The following is a 16,834-nucleotide window of genomic DNA, read 5'->3' as shown; positions in this document are numbered from 1 at the left end:
ATGCAGTCATTGTGAGACAGTGAGGAAGGAGTGAAGGTGAACCCGCTGGTTTCAAATGCTGCAAAGCGGCCTGATTGGATGGATTTCACTGTGTCAATGTTTTAGAGCCAATCAGAAGCAAGTAGCCCGGATTCCTGCTTGAATTTCCAGATAAATATTTGGAGATTTATAAATATTCACACATGAACCAATCAAGCAGTAGTTTTTTTTTTTTTGAGTCAACAACAACTCTTGTGAGACAAGGAAGGGAGGTTCCTGCAACGGCGTTCCAGCTGGTGGGTTATTGTGTTCCTTTCCGCCTCACTACGTGTGTGTGTGTGTGTGTGTGAGTGTGGTACCGAGGGAGGGGGGGGGGGGGGGCACATGTGGCCGCGGTGTCACGGCTGGTGGTGAATGTTGGCAGAACTCAAAGACAGACCTGTGAGGAGGACGTGAGGAGGCTTCTGTTCCCGTTGATAAGACACAGGATACAGGACACGTGCACTTTACGGCGCCGCTACACCCCCTGACAGACCAGCACTTGGGGTTCCTCGTGTGGTCGGGCACAAAAGCAGAGGATTTCGTTAAAGGTTAAAGCTGCTGAGATTAAACTTTACCCAACACAAAAGCATCCAGCCTCAGGGCCGGAGTGCGAGGAAGTGAATTCAGCCCTGTGAGGTAAGCGCGGCGGCGAGGCCTCACCTCGTTGCCTCCAGCGGAATCCATGAATGAATCATCAACAGAGAGTCGAGAGGGACGCAAGCTGCACTTACAACAGCAGTTAGTTTGCCGTTTTCACTCGATCGACCCGACTCTTGTTTCCTTTTGGTTGAATCACCGAAAAACATGAGCCACAGGATGTCATTTTCTTTGCCAGGATTTCAAGGGATGTCAGTTCTCAAAAAGCTAAACACACACGCAAAGAGGCAATTTCCACCTGGATTTTAACTTAATTTTAACTGCAGGTTTTAAAACGCAATAGATTTGTAAAGGCCTGGTTTGGTCAGCGTGAGAGTCTTCAGGGACCTGAGTGTGTCTTCTTCCAGGAGCATCAGGTCCACGTGTTACAGCGCCACCTAGTCGGGCTGTTTACAATCAGCTTCAGAGCCGGTGGCGGGGCACATCGCATGCCCCCACACTTGGGGGGGGGGGGGGGCATCGCATGTCCAAGTGTGAGGTGCGGGGGGGGGGGAGTTTCCTCTGCGACGGTTTCATTGGTGTTTGACCAGGAGCCCGCCCCGCCCCCCCCTCTCCTCTCCTCCCCCCTCCGCGCTGCGCCGCTCAGCACAACCAGCGCACCGCTCCGACCTCGAGAGGCTCGCGCGCTGCGGACGGTAAACGCCGTTAAAGCGGGACCCGAAGCCTCTTTTCTCGCTCCTCGCGTCGCCGCTTCCCTCCCGGTGAGTTTGTGTTCCACCTGGACGTGTAATTACTCCGTAATGTTCACAGACTGTTTGGTTCATAGAAGTCATTTAGAGGCGTTGAGTGAGTCTTAAAAAAAGGTTTTTTGATGCGAAAAACATTACTCCCATTGTTTTTTTTTTAATTAATTTTGATGTTTGTATTGCATCCTGATATAAATAATAAGGAAATAACAAAGAACAGGCTATGAACCAATAACTGTTTAATTATTTGTAATGTTGCTTGTTTTCTGTACTAAATATATAGATTAATTAATCTAAAAAACAGGGTTAGAAGAAAGCAAACATATTAGGTTTAGCATCAGATTAGAAGAAACCAAAAATAAGAATGGTAAAACCTGCCTGAAACCAAGCTGTTATCAGACCTGCTGGTAATGGTCCTACTTTAAGTTTTTTTTTTTTTTTTTGTGTTGCCAGAGTCTCTGATGTGTGACTTGAAACTGAATCCGCTCCGTTCAGGGCGTTTAAATTCAGCAGCAGAATATTCTCGCTGACGATAAACTCGTCGCTGTGCCATTTAATTTAATCACAGCACGACACAGCGACCTTTTCACTAAATGTCGCTAAGACGTGACCGAGACGTGCTCTGACCGGGTGGGACGTCGCAGGCTGACGTTTGGAGGCCTGGAGGTGTTTTAATGACGGAGACAGCGTTCAGGGCTCATTACAAGTTGGGGGCAGCGGCCTCGTGACCCCTGCAAGGCCACCGTGTGGAATGCAACACACACACACACACACGGTGTGATCAATAAAGAAAGCCAATCAGCTTCAGTGACAATAACACAAAATCCAATTCGTGCATTGATGAACTCAGTTCTCTCTGCTGTGCCGTGTGACCCCTGTGACCCCCCCCCCTTCAGTCTCCCTCCGGTGGGTTTCATATTTTCAGATGATGACCACATGCCCGTAATGGGTTTCCTGTACATCATGTGATTCACTCTAATCATACACTGCTCCATGAGGTAAATGGGTGCAGCCATTCCTTGGGCTTTTCCTGGCCATTCCTATTTTTTTTTCAACATTCCTGTGATGGGGGGGGGCTTTTGTGACCTTTGGGTGTCATTGACGCAACCGACCGTGAAGGGGGTTTAGGTGCAAAGGTGGGAACTGTGAATCCAGCTGCTGTATTTGTTTTCACACCACGCACAAAGACCACGGCGGCAAAACGGCTCCCTCGCCGTGACCAGATGGCCACGATTCACTCGTCCGACACCCGATGCACGCCGCGTGTCCAAATGGAGACGGACGTCACTTCGGATCCTGGAGGACAGAAACGAGGACGTTTTTGACCGTGAGTTTGAAACGGGACGCTCGCGTTGATCGGATCGACGATGGCGGTTATAACGTTTCGCCAGATGTCTGGTTGTTCTCCCTGAAACTATTCAACACGAAAGCCGCTCACGTTGCTCACGTTAAGGAGCTATAATTGAAACTTATCATCAACCTGCACTCAACCTGGTGTGAGTGGTGTAGTCGCTGGATTTCTGGAGAAAGAAGAAAATATCGACTTCTTTCCGTAACTTGCTTGCTTTCCTGCCAAAGGGTCGTTAGCTGAGTCCGATGCGGTTCTTATAGACATATAAACTGAAAGAGAGAAGCAACAGAGGTCCAGCAGGTGAAGGGAGAGCCTCGGAGGAGACTGTGGATATTTGTTGGGGCATGAACGTGTTTTCTCGGCTGAGGATGGAAGTGAAGCCGTGTGTTTTGCTTGGATTCAGGGAAACAGAAACGCAATTGAAAGTCAAAGAGTGGGCCCGAAAATGTGGCCTTATCTTGTATGTTTGTTCACCTGGTTAGCGGGGTCAGGCAGTGAAGGACACACGAGAAGAATGAAACACAAAGTCCATCACGGAGAAACGTGTGTGTGTGTGTGTGTGTGTGTGTGTGTGTGTGTTCCCAACAGCTGATCAAAGAGAGGCAGCACAGGGGAAGAAGAAGAAGAAGAGGAAGGAAAGAGAGGAACACGTTCAGAATGAGAGTCGAGTGACATAAAAGGAAGAGAGACGACAAAGAGAGACACGACTTACGGAGACAAAGACGAAACGGTAAAGAGACGAGAGGAGAGAGGGGAAAAGGGACGAGAGAGGACGACCCAAACATGGTTTCAATCTGCGGCGAGGTTGAGAAGACGGATGTTTAATGGTGGCGATCAAGGGAGAGGCCGATGCTCGACGCAGGAATGTGTTCACGCACGCACACACACACACACACACACACACACACACACACACACACACGGCTCCCATTAGACTGTGGCTACTTCTGGTTTACATCCAGCAAAGCCACCTCAAGCAAATGCTCTGCGCAGTGACATGGAAATATTTCCTTGAGCCCGGTCCGGGACGTAAGAAAGCGCCGAGTTGCCCGGCGACAGCGAGGAGGACGGAGTCGGCAGAAGTAGTAAAACAGACGAAAACCCGTTTCCCCTCGTGCACAGCGAATGGGTCTCCGGTTCGCTGTGCCTCAGCCTGGAGGCACTCGCTCCCTCCTTGAAACTCACTCTGCGTTTCATTTCTCATCTCTGGCAGGGGGGGTCGGAAGCGGAGGACCAGGCCTGCCAGCCAGCCAGCAGCCCAGAACAGACGCCCAGCTGGGGGGTTAACGGGGGGGGGGGGGGGGGGATGAAGGATTAGGAGATAATCCGGGGTACGTCCAAGTGCCTCCATTTGAGGGGTCTCCTAATCTTTTCCGACATCCTTCAGGCTGCTGCCAGGATTACGGCATTAAACCTATTGCCCTTTTTGAGACTCAAAATTGGGTGTATTTCACGTGGGAGCCTTGTTCTCCGCGGGCCTGAGGGTACCGGCCGCTCCCGTCTGTGAGGAGCAAAGATCACAGAGAGAGGAAGGACCGGAAGCAAAGAGTCCAGATACGTGTGAGGAGTCTGAGCTGAGGTCAAAGGGTCACAGGCAAAGACACAACACCAGTAAGCTCACAGCCGGAGTAATTCATGCTTTGTGTTCCTGTGATACTGCCGGTTAATAATTAGAATTGATCGTTGATTTACAGGGGGGGGGGGGGGGGGGGGGTTGTAACGCCACCTCAGATTAACCATCACACCTCGGCGTCCCCTGGGCGAGCCCCGAGTGTGCGGCGTGCTTCCTCCCTCTCCGCAGCTCCCAGAAGCCCCCTCTTCAAACGGCGGCCGGGGGGGGGGAAGCGGAGGCACTGTGGTCAGCAGCCAATTAGAAGGGCTGCCTGGGACCTGACGCAATCCCCCGCGTGTTGAGCCATAGCGGGTCGTTAATGAAGCCAGACGGGGAACCAGAGCCAGAACCACAGGTCCATGTCGGGCCTAAACATTTTACAAATGGATATCCATTACTCTAGTGGTGAAGAACACATGACAAAAGGCCTTTGTTACTGACTTGGAAAAGGAAGTAAAAGGCTGCTGCTCATTTATTAATGCTTTTAACCAAATAGTGTTAATAATTTCTTTAATTGAGCCACTCATTATGAAAAAAAAACCAATGTTAATGTAAAGACTTTGGAGAGGAAAACAGGGACTAGAAAAATGATCAAAATCAAATCACCTAATCAATTGATAAAGTCCATTTTAAATTTTACTGCCTTTCAACGGTTCCGCGGCTCAAGGCTCTGGAAGCCGGCCCAGAAGCAGCAGGGACGTCGCCATCGGCCTCTTCTGTTGTCATCTCGTTGTGTGCCTGTTGAGTCACGGCTGCGAGATGAAGGTGTTTTCAATTAAACGTCAATGAACTCTGTGCAAAACCTTCATGCCAGACGAAGCGGGAGAGAAAATGGACGCAAGTCCACCCTTTCCATGGCCTGTGGGGGCTGTGGTCTAAATTTAGACGCTTCCAGACCGACCAGACTATTGGAATCCTAAAAACGAGCCCTGCGGAAAGCCTGATGGAGGTCACAGAGTGGGAGAGCGGAGCAGAATCTCCACAGAATCGTCTGCTCACGTCGTTCCTCAAAAATGAAGCGCTTTTTAAAGCTGTGTGTTTTTCCCCTGTTTTTTTTTGCTCTCGATAGATGGTTCCGTGGCGCCGCCGCAGCTGAACTCGGACCTATTTCTGAGCCGGTGTCGACGGAGCCAAAGCCCAGGGCGAGCACGGGGGGGGGGAGAAACCCAGGCGGCCCGACCACACTCCGACCGGTCCGGCTCCTTCCACAGGAACAGAGTCCTCCTGAACTCATGGCCGTTTAATTCAGGCCGACATGCGTAACGAGGAGCTGTGTGTGATCGACACAGATAACATTCCAGGGGTTCGGCCCTAAAGGCCCCCGGACTTTTACACAGGTTACACGGTTTCAAAGTAGTTTTTTTTTTTTTCCAAGACGTCCCACCTCTGGCGAGCATGAATCTTCAGGAAAAGTTCTCGGGCCTCAAAGGCCTGGTCACGCCCTCCCACGGCAAGCGCCGCTTCCGAGGCGACCTCACGCTGGAAATGATCAGCCCCCCCCTGGGCGACTTCCGCCACACCATGCACGTGGGCCGCGGCGGCGACGTGTTCGGGGACACCTCGTTCCTCAGCAACCACGGCGGCCCGGCCAACGGGAGCGAGGGGGAGGCGGACTCCGTCTCCGCCCCCGACAACAAGATCGGGGCCTTCTTCTCCAGGACGCTCCGTCACATCAGGAGGGGCTCCGACAACCGGCCCGCGGGGGGGCCCGGGGACCTGTCGCCGCCGCCCCCCGCCGTTTCCCCCATCGTCAAAAACGCCATCTCCCTCCCCAGGCTGGATGTGGAGATGCCCAATGGGAGCCCCGCCGCCACGGTTCTCTTCCCCAGTTCCCAAAGCACGCCGGAGGAGACAAAGAGTTCCTACGGTGAGTTGGTTTCCAATTAAAACGTTTCGAATGGGTCATGGTGAAAATGACAGTGTGGGAGGGGGGTACTTGTGATGTACACTGCCCCCTGCTGGAAAATGAACCATGTGACTCCCTACTCAAATATATTTAGCGTTCATCGTGATGCGTGAACGAGATGACGTCTATAAAACGCCTCCCACTGCATGTTGTTTATTGACGTCTGTGTCCCCCCCCCCCCCCAGGTCTGGAGTCCGGTTTCGTCACTCTGCCTCGTCTCTCCCGCTCCGAGCGCCAGCAGCCCTCCGTGTCCCTCCCCACGTCCTGCCCCCCCAACGTCCACCGCGGCTCCCTGACCGACCCCACCGACGCCCTCTTATCCACCGGCTCCACAGCGCCCTTTGACCCCGAACTCACCTTCACGGCCCGCTCCGACTCCCTCCCCTCCCTCATGTCCTTGGACACCTTCACCTTTGACCTCGGCCCCTCCCTCATGAGCGAGGTGTTCGGCCTGATCGACGGCCACCCGGAGGAGAGCGGCCACGCCTGGGAGGGGTCGGCATTCGGGTTGACCACCGAGGGGTCGGAGATGGACTCGGCCACCATCTCGTACGTGGATTCCCTGCAGAGGGAGGACTGCGGAGGCGGGAAGAGCCCTCAGGGGGGGGCCGAGTGGGAGGACGAGGAGGTCAGCGGGGCGGGGCCTTGTGATAAAGCAGCCGAGGTGGCCTCCTCGGGGTCTCCTGGACGAGGGAGGTCGGGGTTGGGGATGGCGAGCGAGCATTTCCAGAGCGCCGCGGATGTGCTCGCACGCCACTACGGCGTCGGCCCCTCGAGGGGACGGAGCGGGACGGAGGTCACAGATTCAGAGGAGCCCAAGGACAAAATATCCTACAGCTACATGGACGACGAGGATGAAATCAAAGTCTGAGTGGAGATATTTTGATACGACAACAAAATTGATGTATGATTCTTCTCTGCAGCTCCAATCAAGGTCCTTCATGTAAGATCTCGCTGTGGTCAACAAGGCTGGCTCCTTTGACAGGATCTCTATGGAAACTACAATCCAGGAGGACTTGGATTATTTACTTTTATACAAACACGCTTCAAGGTTTACCTGAAGGAGTGAAGGACCCATTTCCAGGCCCTGCTCAGACACCTTTTGAAAAGGTCCAAACTTAGAATTGTATACTTTTCTTGCTTCGTCACTTCGGAGGGGAAAAGATTGAGGAAGTGGGGGAGCAGAAACACAGATGAAATCCTGTTATGTAACATTTAGGCCTCCTCGCAATCTCCTGTTAACTCCTTTCGCTCAGGAATACACTACAAGGAAACAAAAAGGGAAATAGAACATTAGACTAAACATCTCAGTTGACAAACGACATGTTTACGGATGTCATGTGACACGTAACATTGGGATAGTCGCAACCAAAGCTTAACCCTTTAACTGTTGATTGTATGCTGCAGACCTTCTATTTAGAGACTCCGTGCACCTTTTATGACAGAAGTCTGGAACCTGTATTTTGTTTTTACAGAATTGTCATTTATATGTTCTTTTATACATCTGTAGCTAATGATATTTACTGACCTCCTATAAATATGTACTTTCAATATGCGCACATGCAGTACAATTCACATCCATCCATATGCTGCAGTCAGTACCAATATATATATGTTATAATGACATGAATTGACAATAAAGATCTTTCTAATTAGGTTGAAGGTGCTTTTATGTACAGAGATTACACAGGTTTAAGATTTGAAGTCCGTTTAAAATATATTTTTCCTCCCAAACCCCCAAGAACGTAGACCTGAAAGGAGGCTGTTAAACAGATGTTATTTACATTAAATCAGTGACAAATTACACCCTAAAAACAGCAATTTGAAGGCAGTTTGGATGAATGGATTCATTTATTGAGTAGCTATTATTTTGACCAAAAAGACTTGCTTTCCAAAAAATGACTTTGCACTTTGGGAAATAAAGGTAAAAGTACCTGAAGAATAAACACATGAAGCTAGTTACAGAAACATTGATGGTCCAAACAAAGATGAAGTAAAGTTGCAATACAGGAGATCTGCAGCATCGGCGGTCACAGCCGACAACAACCCCCCCGCCCCTCCCCCCCCCCCCCCCCAAACCCTGGCGTGGAACCAAACCCTCGGAGGGGGGGGGGGGCAAAGTAAGGGCCCCTCGGGGGCTCACCACACCTCGTACCTATGAAGTATCTAGAAGCCACAACACTCAATAATATATTAAACCACACAGACTGAATGTAGAAAACCCAACATGTTTAAATAATATCTAAAGAGAAGCACTTGTTTGCTGCCTTCTCTGGTTTTCAGCGTTGCTGATCGCTGGCTGGCCAGTTTACTTTGGATGTGGTTCCAGTGCAGTGCAGTACATGCATGTGCATCACTGCAGCGAGACGGGAAGGAGGAACCACCGGAGGTCAGCAGAGACTACACACTTTCAGAACCCTTGAGTTTAAAAGAAGTGGAAAATCCACATGCATTTCTCACTGCGCTAAAGAAGGCGGCGGAAGTGGTGGGGGGCATTTAGGGGCCCTGACTGCAGGCTTCTTCGGAGCCTGCGGCTTCCTGAGGCTGGCGGCGTGCGCCCGGGGGGCGGGCGTCGGCGCGGCGGCGTTGGGCGGAGGTTCCTGCAGCTTGGGAGGCACCGGGGGTCTGGGTTTAGAGAACTGAACGGTCAACGGCTCGTCGTTAGCTGGGTTTGCTTTGGTCAGGTTGAACGTTCTGCTGGCTGTTGGGTTGAGAAGAAGAAGAAGAAGAAGAAGAAGAAGAGGGGGAAATATTAAGATATTAGCATTCCATCAGTATAATGAACACACCTCAAAAGGAAATAATTGAAATCATAGTATTTTGTGAAAAATATTCTTCAGGCAATTAAAGAAATGAGTGAATGAGTCTCTTGGAATGTGATTTTTAGACTTAGTGACGTCTGACTGGCTGCTGCTGCTTAAAACTGCTTTTAAATCTTGAGAGAGAAAACGTCCCTTCTCGTCAGGATGAACATATCAGGATGTGAAGACTTAAAGTGGAAGGGAAAGTATTTCCTCTTCCATCTTGAGAGCGAGGCAGTTACAACAATGTGGTAGGTGACGCACGGCCCCGGGGGGGTTGTGTTGGTCAGCGGTGGGAGACTTCTGCTTCCTGTGTACTTCTACTGGTTGTTACAACAAAACCAGTGGATTTATTTTCTGTCTGTCAGTTCGACCCGACGAGCCCCCACTTGCCCTAAAGAGAGCGGAACATCTGCAGCAGACGCATCACTCGATGGAAATCACAGATCCATTATGTAATGTGCTTTATGCCCTTAAACACAAACCCGAATGAAGGAGTTTCTGTAATAACACACATTTTACGCCACTTAAAGCAGCACAGCAACCGTTTCCCTGGGTCTCTGAACCTAATGCATGAAACACATGGGGGTCGTAACCAAGGAGACGATTCCAATTGCATTAAGGAAAAGAACAATGTTTTGTGTTTTTCGTGACTCGGCGACCAGGAGGAACCAGTCGTGATCGGTCCGTTCATAACATGTTTACTGTTGTTAAGACCCCCAACGAGACACTGAACAACTCAGAATCCGGGGTTTGGACCCACATCCACCTACGCTTATATGGGGAGACGATGGTCACAAAAGCTTTTGGGGAGTCCGGCGGAACCTCCAGAATGGGCTTGAGTTGGCTTTGATCGGAGCTCTGCTTCACGGAGGGATTCCTGACTGGAAGCGGGTTGGGCGGCGCCATCGGGCCGGCGTTGGGGGCCACGGCGGGATTGAGGGGAGGCGAGCTGCTGCTGGGCGTGGGGGGGCATGGCGCCGCTGAGTCAGCGACGGGTCGGGCCCACGTTGAGGTACCGCCCCGAATCCCAGAGCCAGATTTCTCCGGGACGGCGCTAACGCCGTCCTGAGAAGCGGCGCTGGAGGACAGACTGGACAAACAGGCGGGATGAGCTGAAACCCGCTTCAAAGCGCTTCCTCTCGCCGCCCCGTCGCTGTACCTGCTGGTCTTCGAGAGGCGGACGTGACACGAGGAGCCGGCGGAGGTCGTGGGGAGGGAGGAGGTCGTCCGCCTCACTTTCTCCTTTTCAGAGACCTGGGACTGAGCGGAGGGGGGCGGCACGGACACATCCGGCACATCGGGAGGTTCTGGGATCTCAAAAGATGCAGCTAACCAAAACAAGAACATCGATGAGTGATCTATCAAATCTAATCATTTCATGTCGTTTCGGTGACAACACTGTTGTACTTTATTACAGAGATCTGACCTCACTAAGCTAAAAGGACCACATCTGGGCCGGAAAGATTAAAACCCAAAGAGTTTAACTTTGACTGATGAGCGTAACGTCGTCGTGAAGCCTACCTTCAGGGAAGAGGCTGGCGCTGTACTGGATGAGAGGCTCAATCACCGTCACCACTTGGACCGAGGAGGCGGACGCCATGTCAAACAGAGCAGCTTCCCTACGGAGGTAGAGACAGAGCACATGTGGGGCAGGAAGGGCTCCGACAGCAGGGAGCGCCGACCTGAACGTTGCTTTTATGGGTTCGAGAAAGACGGCGCATTCGTCGCTTTGGACCGAGCTGTCAATCAGATAAACACGCCGCCAGTTCGGATTTAACAGCTGAGAGCATTTCGTCAACCCAACAAGCACTTCCTTATAATTTTTCCCCATAAAAAGGAACTTCCCTAAACATTAGGAGTCATAATCTCTCAACCATCTATCACTTTTTTTTTCTTCTATTAACAGGATGCTGCGGTTCAGTTCCACGTGCCGGGCCGGGCCGGGATGACGAAACGCGCCGCCAGCGCTCATCGCTTCAAAATATTAAGACACTAAAGTGTGAAAGAGGAAGAGTGTACGGGGGGGGGGGGGGATGAGCAGCATATGGTGACAGTAGGTGTTGTGTAAAGACAGAGCGGGGGGGGGCTGGCGTACGCACCCTTCAGCTCGGGGCCACAGCAGGTTGGGCCCCAGGACGATGGCGATGTTGCTGGGCGTCATCTTGTTCACGGCCTGCTGCTCAGACAGCAGAGACAGGAACTGGACCAGATACCTTACAGGGAGGTAAAAGGGAAACGATCACTGAACGCAGGTCGACGGGAGGGTCACCTGACACCACGCATCAGCGCTGTCGGGCCAATGAATGCCAGGCATCATGTTGTAGTTAAACTGATTTGATCAAACCACACAAAGACGTCCACAACACACCTGAGATTGTGGTAGTTTTCTGGCGGAAGCTTCTTCAGTAGCTCTCTGAACCGCTCCAGCTTCTCCGTTGGGTCTTTTTCACTGCGAGGAAAGACAAACATCTCAACAACAAAACAAAAAAACGGAGTGTGGAAGTAAAGAAATGAACGATGTAGATATGACACGCACCCTGCTGCTTTAAACCAGTCCTCGTAGAGTTCAAAGGTCATCAGGGGCTCGGGAAGTTCTCGCAGGTAACACTTCAAAGCTCCTGTCACAACCCATTCAAGAATGTTGCATCATACATGCATTATATACACAGTGTATATAGTTCCATAAATATAAAACATATCCTTGACATTTACTGAACATGCATGTAATTGTTCTATATATAATAAGATGATCTAGCACACAGGAAACCGGGGATTAAACTTTACTGGAAGCTGCATTTGGTCCAAAGCACACAAGAGGAAGTGGGCGGTCGGGGAACAGACGCCAAACAACAGAAACTCAAGCTCCGCCGAGGGGAAATCTAACAGAGACAAAGAGGACCACACCCCCCACCTGCCACAGCGTGGGGGTCCATGCTGAACTCGCTGTAGTCCACCACCTCGTGATCCAAACAGGTCTTCAGCTTCTTCACCACTGAGGCGGCGGCCGCCATGCGGAAGAGGCCCTGAAGAGCCGAGGAGAACCAACCAAAGGTGGAGGAGAAAGAAGAGATTGAATGGGACAGCAGGGGAAACACGCATACTAATGAGCTGCACATCCTGGGTATAAGATATGTTTGACATCAACTATTAGAACTGCTTGTGTGTGTGTGTGTGTGTGTGTGTGTGTTCATACATGCTGCACAAAATAACTCCTCTGCAGTAATGCAATACCGTCTTCTTCTTTCTGTATTTTTAGAGCACCACACTAGCAGCATGGTGACGTCAGTCATCGGGGACGTCTAAGGGTCTTCTGTCATGTCATAGCATTATGCACAGACATTTGTGGCCTCCAAATGGCGTTTGTGCAACATTTAAGTACGTCACTAAATCCCTACAAAGCCAGTGGCACTTGCATCAGCCTCAGCTGTATGTGCATGAACATGCTTACACACCCAGTCCCACAGCTTTAGACTGAAGGTAAAGAACCATAAAGCTGCAGGTTCCTACAGGTGAAACCCTGTTTTAGTTTTTTTCAAAGTAAAAGCTGAGGTGGCTGTGAAGCGCGCCCCCACCCACCTCCTCCACCATGCCCGTGGTCAGCAGCATGTAAACACACTCCTGGATGGGTGCGGCGATCTCTCTGTTGCTCCGGGTCAGATGGGAGAGCAGCGGCTCGCCGTAGACCTTCTGACCAGAGAGCCGCGGCGGTGGGCCTGAGGGTTTAAAAACACGCAGGAAATCAGCGGCCGAGACGCCCCGATGAGCCCGGGGGGGGGGGGGGGCAGAGAGACTCCTCACCGCTGTGGTGGTTATTCTCTTTGAGCTCGCTGATGTTCTTGTTTAGGAACTCGTGGGAACATCTGTGATACTCCGCTTGCAGCTCCAGAAGCTTTGGGTGGAGAAGCGAGGGGGGGGACGTGTCATGTGTGCATTTGGTTTTTATTGCTTTCTTTTAAAGGAAAGAAAACAACAACTATGACTCACGCGGATGAAGTAGTTTGCGTAGTCGTCTTCTTTAGTTGCAAAGTGATACAGATCTGCAGAGTACTGGTCCTAACAGAGACAGAGAGGTCAAAGGTCAGGGCCACCTTACTGCGGATGCAGCGGGTTGCTGTTGCAGGCCGGTGGTGGTGGTGGTACCTTGATGCTCTCCAACCTTCTCCGGGCTTCCTCCACCTCCTCCTTGAGGCCATCCTGCTTTGCCTGGGGACCGGTGCTTCCTTCGCTCCTGACCCCCCCCCACACAAACACACAGTATGATGGGTTTAGCTACTGTCTTGGTGGATGAACTGTGTCCCTCTGACTGTTTAACTAACCTGTTTCTTGCAGTGTTCCAATCCGTAGTGAGCTTTGTGAACAGCTTCTTGTTCCTCAGGATACCTGGTAGATCATCCTAGAAGGAAACACCAATTCAATTAGCACCACTACTCCACACTTCTAGATGAACACGTGTGGAGGAGGTGTGTGTGTGTGTGTGTGTTCTGGTGCAGATGTGGCGCAGCTCTCGGAACACCTGCATCTACACACGGCTTCTAGCCAGCCTCACCTCGCTGAGCTTGTTGAGTGGCTCCAGAACTTCCTTCTCCACCTTCATCTCAAAGTCTGCCAGCATGCTAGCCAGCATCTTCTCCATGAAGCAGCACATCTCCAACACCCTCCTGCCACACACACACACACACACACACACACACACACACACACACACACACACACACACACACACACACACACACACACACACACACACACACACACACACACACACACACACACACACACACACACACACACACACGTCTTATAATTTAGATATTTAGGATCTTAATAGAAACAAGAGCCACTGGTTTAAATAAAAAAGGAAAGTCCCAAGCGGTCGGCATTGTGTGGGATCCTCTTTTTCATCCAGAACCGAAAACTAAAGTCATGTGGGTTTCACGTGACAAGCCGGAGTGACGGTTCTCTGCGGGAAGGGGATGGCGGTCACCTGATTGACGACTGCGCGTCAAAGTCCTTGAGGCTCTCCGCCATGCTGACGGACAGAAGCATCAGAGGCAGCTTTTTCTGTGGAGACACAAGCAGACGAGGCAGCGCTCAGTAACCAGCGAAGGGCTGTCGCCTGATGCCGGGCCGGTCCCTGAGGGTGGCGGTACCATTCGTTTCTCAGCCTCCAGGCCCGCCTGGCTGTGCATGCAGCCCTGCAGCTTCTTGTGAAGGACCTGGGCCGCCTTCTTGGCCGGCTCCACCCGCTGCTCCACCTTCAGCCAGGGACACACACACACACACACAGGATGAGCTCTTAACTTGCAGCAAAGCTCCTCTTCTATTATGTCATTAACATGTGCATGCGGTGTCAAAACGCCATGCATGCTCAATGGGATTTTTTTGGTGCTTAGTGACGCCAGTCATGACGGAGCAAAAAGAGAAATCTGTGTTTTTCTCACCACAACAAGGTCCTCGTGTAGAAGTTCCGTGGCATCTTGTGACCTGCAGAAGTACATGTTGGTTTGTGAACACATAACACACGAGCCAACTTTGATTTCTCACGTGTCATTTTTATGGCCCGACCCTCGGGCAAGAAAGCAAGAACACGTCTCCTGTGGACCAGAGAACCTCCAGCTTGGTGTCACAACAAAAAGGAAGCCCAGCCCAGGTCGCAAAGAGGTTAAGAAGAACCTCTCATTTCCTACGCCGGGCGTTTCAAAAGGACGCGACAGGAGAAGCAGCAGCAGAGCAGTTCATTTTTTTCTTTAGATGCATAAAAAATTAAAAAAATCCACATAGATCCCACAGAAGAGGGTTGAATTGCATTGGAACTAAAATAATTTAAAAGTGTGTTGATGTTGATGACTCCCTGACTGCGTGTCAGAATAAACTCAAAACTCTTTTAAGTATAGAGTGGGTGCACAGCTTTGGTTCTTGTAAATATGTCAGTACAAACTGTCAGTCTAAATGGGTGCTGTGGTAAGTGAAGCCCACGCTGCACTGCTGCAGATGCACGCGATGCATGTTTATTAATAAGTGCGTCAGAGGCAGCATGAAACACACACACACACAAACACAAGCTCTCTGGGTCAGAAGTGATGAAACACTTTGTGATCGCACAGTGAAAAACCTGATGAAACTGCAGAAATTTCCATTAAAGAAAGAAATGGTTTTTATTGTAATAAGGTTTTGTTCCTTATGAAGCACAAAGTGCTGTTTGTTATCTAGGCCTCAAGCAGCAGGCTTCACACACGTTGGGCTCAATGTGCTTCACACTCGTTTTATACAAACTTTAGGCGCATTCTACATTTCCTCAAAGGCGAACCTTCACCGTGGTACACGGCAGCTCCATCAGGCTTCGTGTTGGACCACAGAGGGAAACAAGTTGGTTTTTAACCAAAATGACCATGAATGATAAAGACCGAGATTGTGGCGATGATAATTAAGCTGCAACTGACAGTTAATCAGGAAACAGTGCAAACGCTCGAGGGAGGAAGCCTCAGGTGTCCGGATTCATTTTTAAACTACCGTGTTTGTAAAAGGACGACTTACTTCTTCTTCTAATAGTCACTATTCGGGGGACTTACTTTGCAGCGGAGCTGAACTGCTTCAGGATGCTCAGGGACTGTCGCAGCATGCTGCCCGTGGGGTCCGACCCGCGTCCTCGGGGCCCCCCCAAGAAGAGACGTCTCTGCCACCCGAGGGTTACTTCATGTGCGAGGAGGCCAGAGGGGACGCGGCGCTGGTCTCTGCAGTCGGTTTGCCGCTCGAGTCCCTCCAGTCCGAGAAGGAGGAAGTTGCACAGATGAGGGAGGGGGGGGGGGGAAGTGTGGGGGGGGGGGGGTATACGATGTAAACCCTCCACTGGTGTTCACAACAGTGAGTGGTTTTATAGGACGGTAATAATATCAAGTGATGTAGTTTCACAGGAGGGAAAAGAAAGTGTAATTTGTAATATTTGGGGATTTGAAAATGACGTCCGTCCGGCAGACTGAGGTTAGTGCAGACTTCTGTAAATGAGAGCAGTGTGCGCGCTGAACAATAAAAAAGGATGTGAAAAGGCCAAAAGAGGAAACCGCCAATGCTGCTCGGAGCAATTTCTCACTTTTCAGCGAGCTTGGAAAATATTTGTGTCTAAGGGGGCTCCACTGTACGTCTCTATTTGAACCAAGGCATTTTCTGTGGTTTCACTCCAGTAACTGTCAGAAGGCTTTCAACAGATCACCTTTCCCTGTGCATATTACATGTAGGAGTAGGGGACTGTCAATAAACACCCTTGTTAACCTTCGAGTGTCTGTTTAACCCGGTAACAGATCCAGGGTGTGAGTGGAGGCGCTTACCTGAACACCAGAATCCTGAGGACATCCATCGGTTTACAGTAAGCAGGCATCAGAAGGGTCTCGGCCTCTTTACAGGTGGGCAGTCGGCTTTGGTTAATGCAGAAAGTTCGGTGCTTCTGCAGTTCACTTTAGTCTTTCAAATGTTGTGTTGCAGCATCTGTTGCCCTCACTTTCAGTCCCAAAACCAGGTGTAAAAGACACTTTAGGGACAGAATCGCAGCCACTGCAGGAGAGTAACTGGAAAAGTCTTGTATCTATTAATGAATTTATTTTTAAAAATGACTTCAAATACATGATGGAAAGCTTGAGGAATTCTTTCTGCTGTGGCAACAACTCTTACATTTTGGGCTTTGACAGTGTGTTCTTTAGACCGTTTGCATGTTATAGGGAACACTGCTCTCCTGATCAGGGCATTTCCTCCACACGCTGAATTACACCTGTGCACTGGAAACGTTACAAAGGAACTTCGGCATTT

At 50.6% G+C, this 16,834-nt stretch overlaps 2 protein-coding genes across 6 annotated transcripts; one reads left to right on the top strand and one right to left on the bottom strand.

The window, feature by feature from the left end:
• The first annotated feature begins 502 nt into the window (after nucleotides 1-502).
• cdc42ep1a (CDC42 effector protein (Rho GTPase binding) 1a) lies at nucleotides 503-7,700 on the top strand. 5 transcript variants are annotated; one of them, XM_062560060.1, is made up of 3 exons: nucleotides 503-657; nucleotides 5,397-6,194; nucleotides 6,419-7,700. In XM_062560060.1, the coding sequence occupies exons 2-3, from the start codon at nucleotides 5,723-5,725 to the stop codon at nucleotides 7,102-7,104; spliced, it is 1,158 nt and encodes a 385-aa protein (XP_062416044.1). In that variant the 5' UTR covers nucleotides 503-657; nucleotides 5,397-5,722; the 3' UTR covers nucleotides 7,105-7,700. The 5 variants fall into 5 exon arrangements, with proteins under 5 accessions (XP_062416044.1, XP_037319622.1, XP_037319623.1 ...); XM_037463725.2 differs by lacking the exon at nucleotides 503-657 and adding an exon at nucleotides 1,276-1,379; XM_037463726.2 differs by lacking the exon at nucleotides 503-657 and adding an exon at nucleotides 1,426-2,691.
• Nucleotides 7,701-7,789: 89 nt separating this feature from the next.
• On the bottom strand, nucleotides 7,790-15,798 carry sh3bp1 (SH3-domain binding protein 1). The gene is made up of 18 exons (XM_037463723.2): nucleotides 15,607-15,798; nucleotides 14,479-14,521; nucleotides 14,188-14,292; nucleotides 14,022-14,098; nucleotides 13,584-13,695; nucleotides 13,354-13,430; nucleotides 13,178-13,265; nucleotides 13,022-13,090; nucleotides 12,836-12,926; nucleotides 12,614-12,750; nucleotides 11,949-12,060; nucleotides 11,574-11,655; nucleotides 11,406-11,486; nucleotides 11,137-11,250; nucleotides 10,559-10,656; nucleotides 10,197-10,365; nucleotides 9,808-10,127; nucleotides 7,790-8,934 (listed from the first exon to the last, which is right to left on the bottom strand). The coding sequence occupies exons 1-18, from the start codon at nucleotides 15,654-15,656 to the stop codon at nucleotides 8,690-8,692; spliced, it is 2,070 nt and encodes a 689-aa protein (XP_037319620.2). The 5' UTR covers nucleotides 15,657-15,798; the 3' UTR covers nucleotides 7,790-8,689.
• Nucleotides 15,799-16,834: the final 1,036 nt, after the last annotated feature.

This window comes from Pungitius pungitius, chromosome 21 (genome assembly GCF_949316345.1).
Source record: "Pungitius pungitius chromosome 21, fPunPun2.1, whole genome shotgun sequence".
In the NCBI taxonomy this organism is placed as follows: Eukaryota; Metazoa; Chordata; class Actinopteri; order Perciformes; family Gasterosteidae; genus Pungitius; species Pungitius pungitius.
Note: the sequence above shows the minus strand (reverse complement) of the source record. Positions and strands in the feature narration are given on the sequence as shown.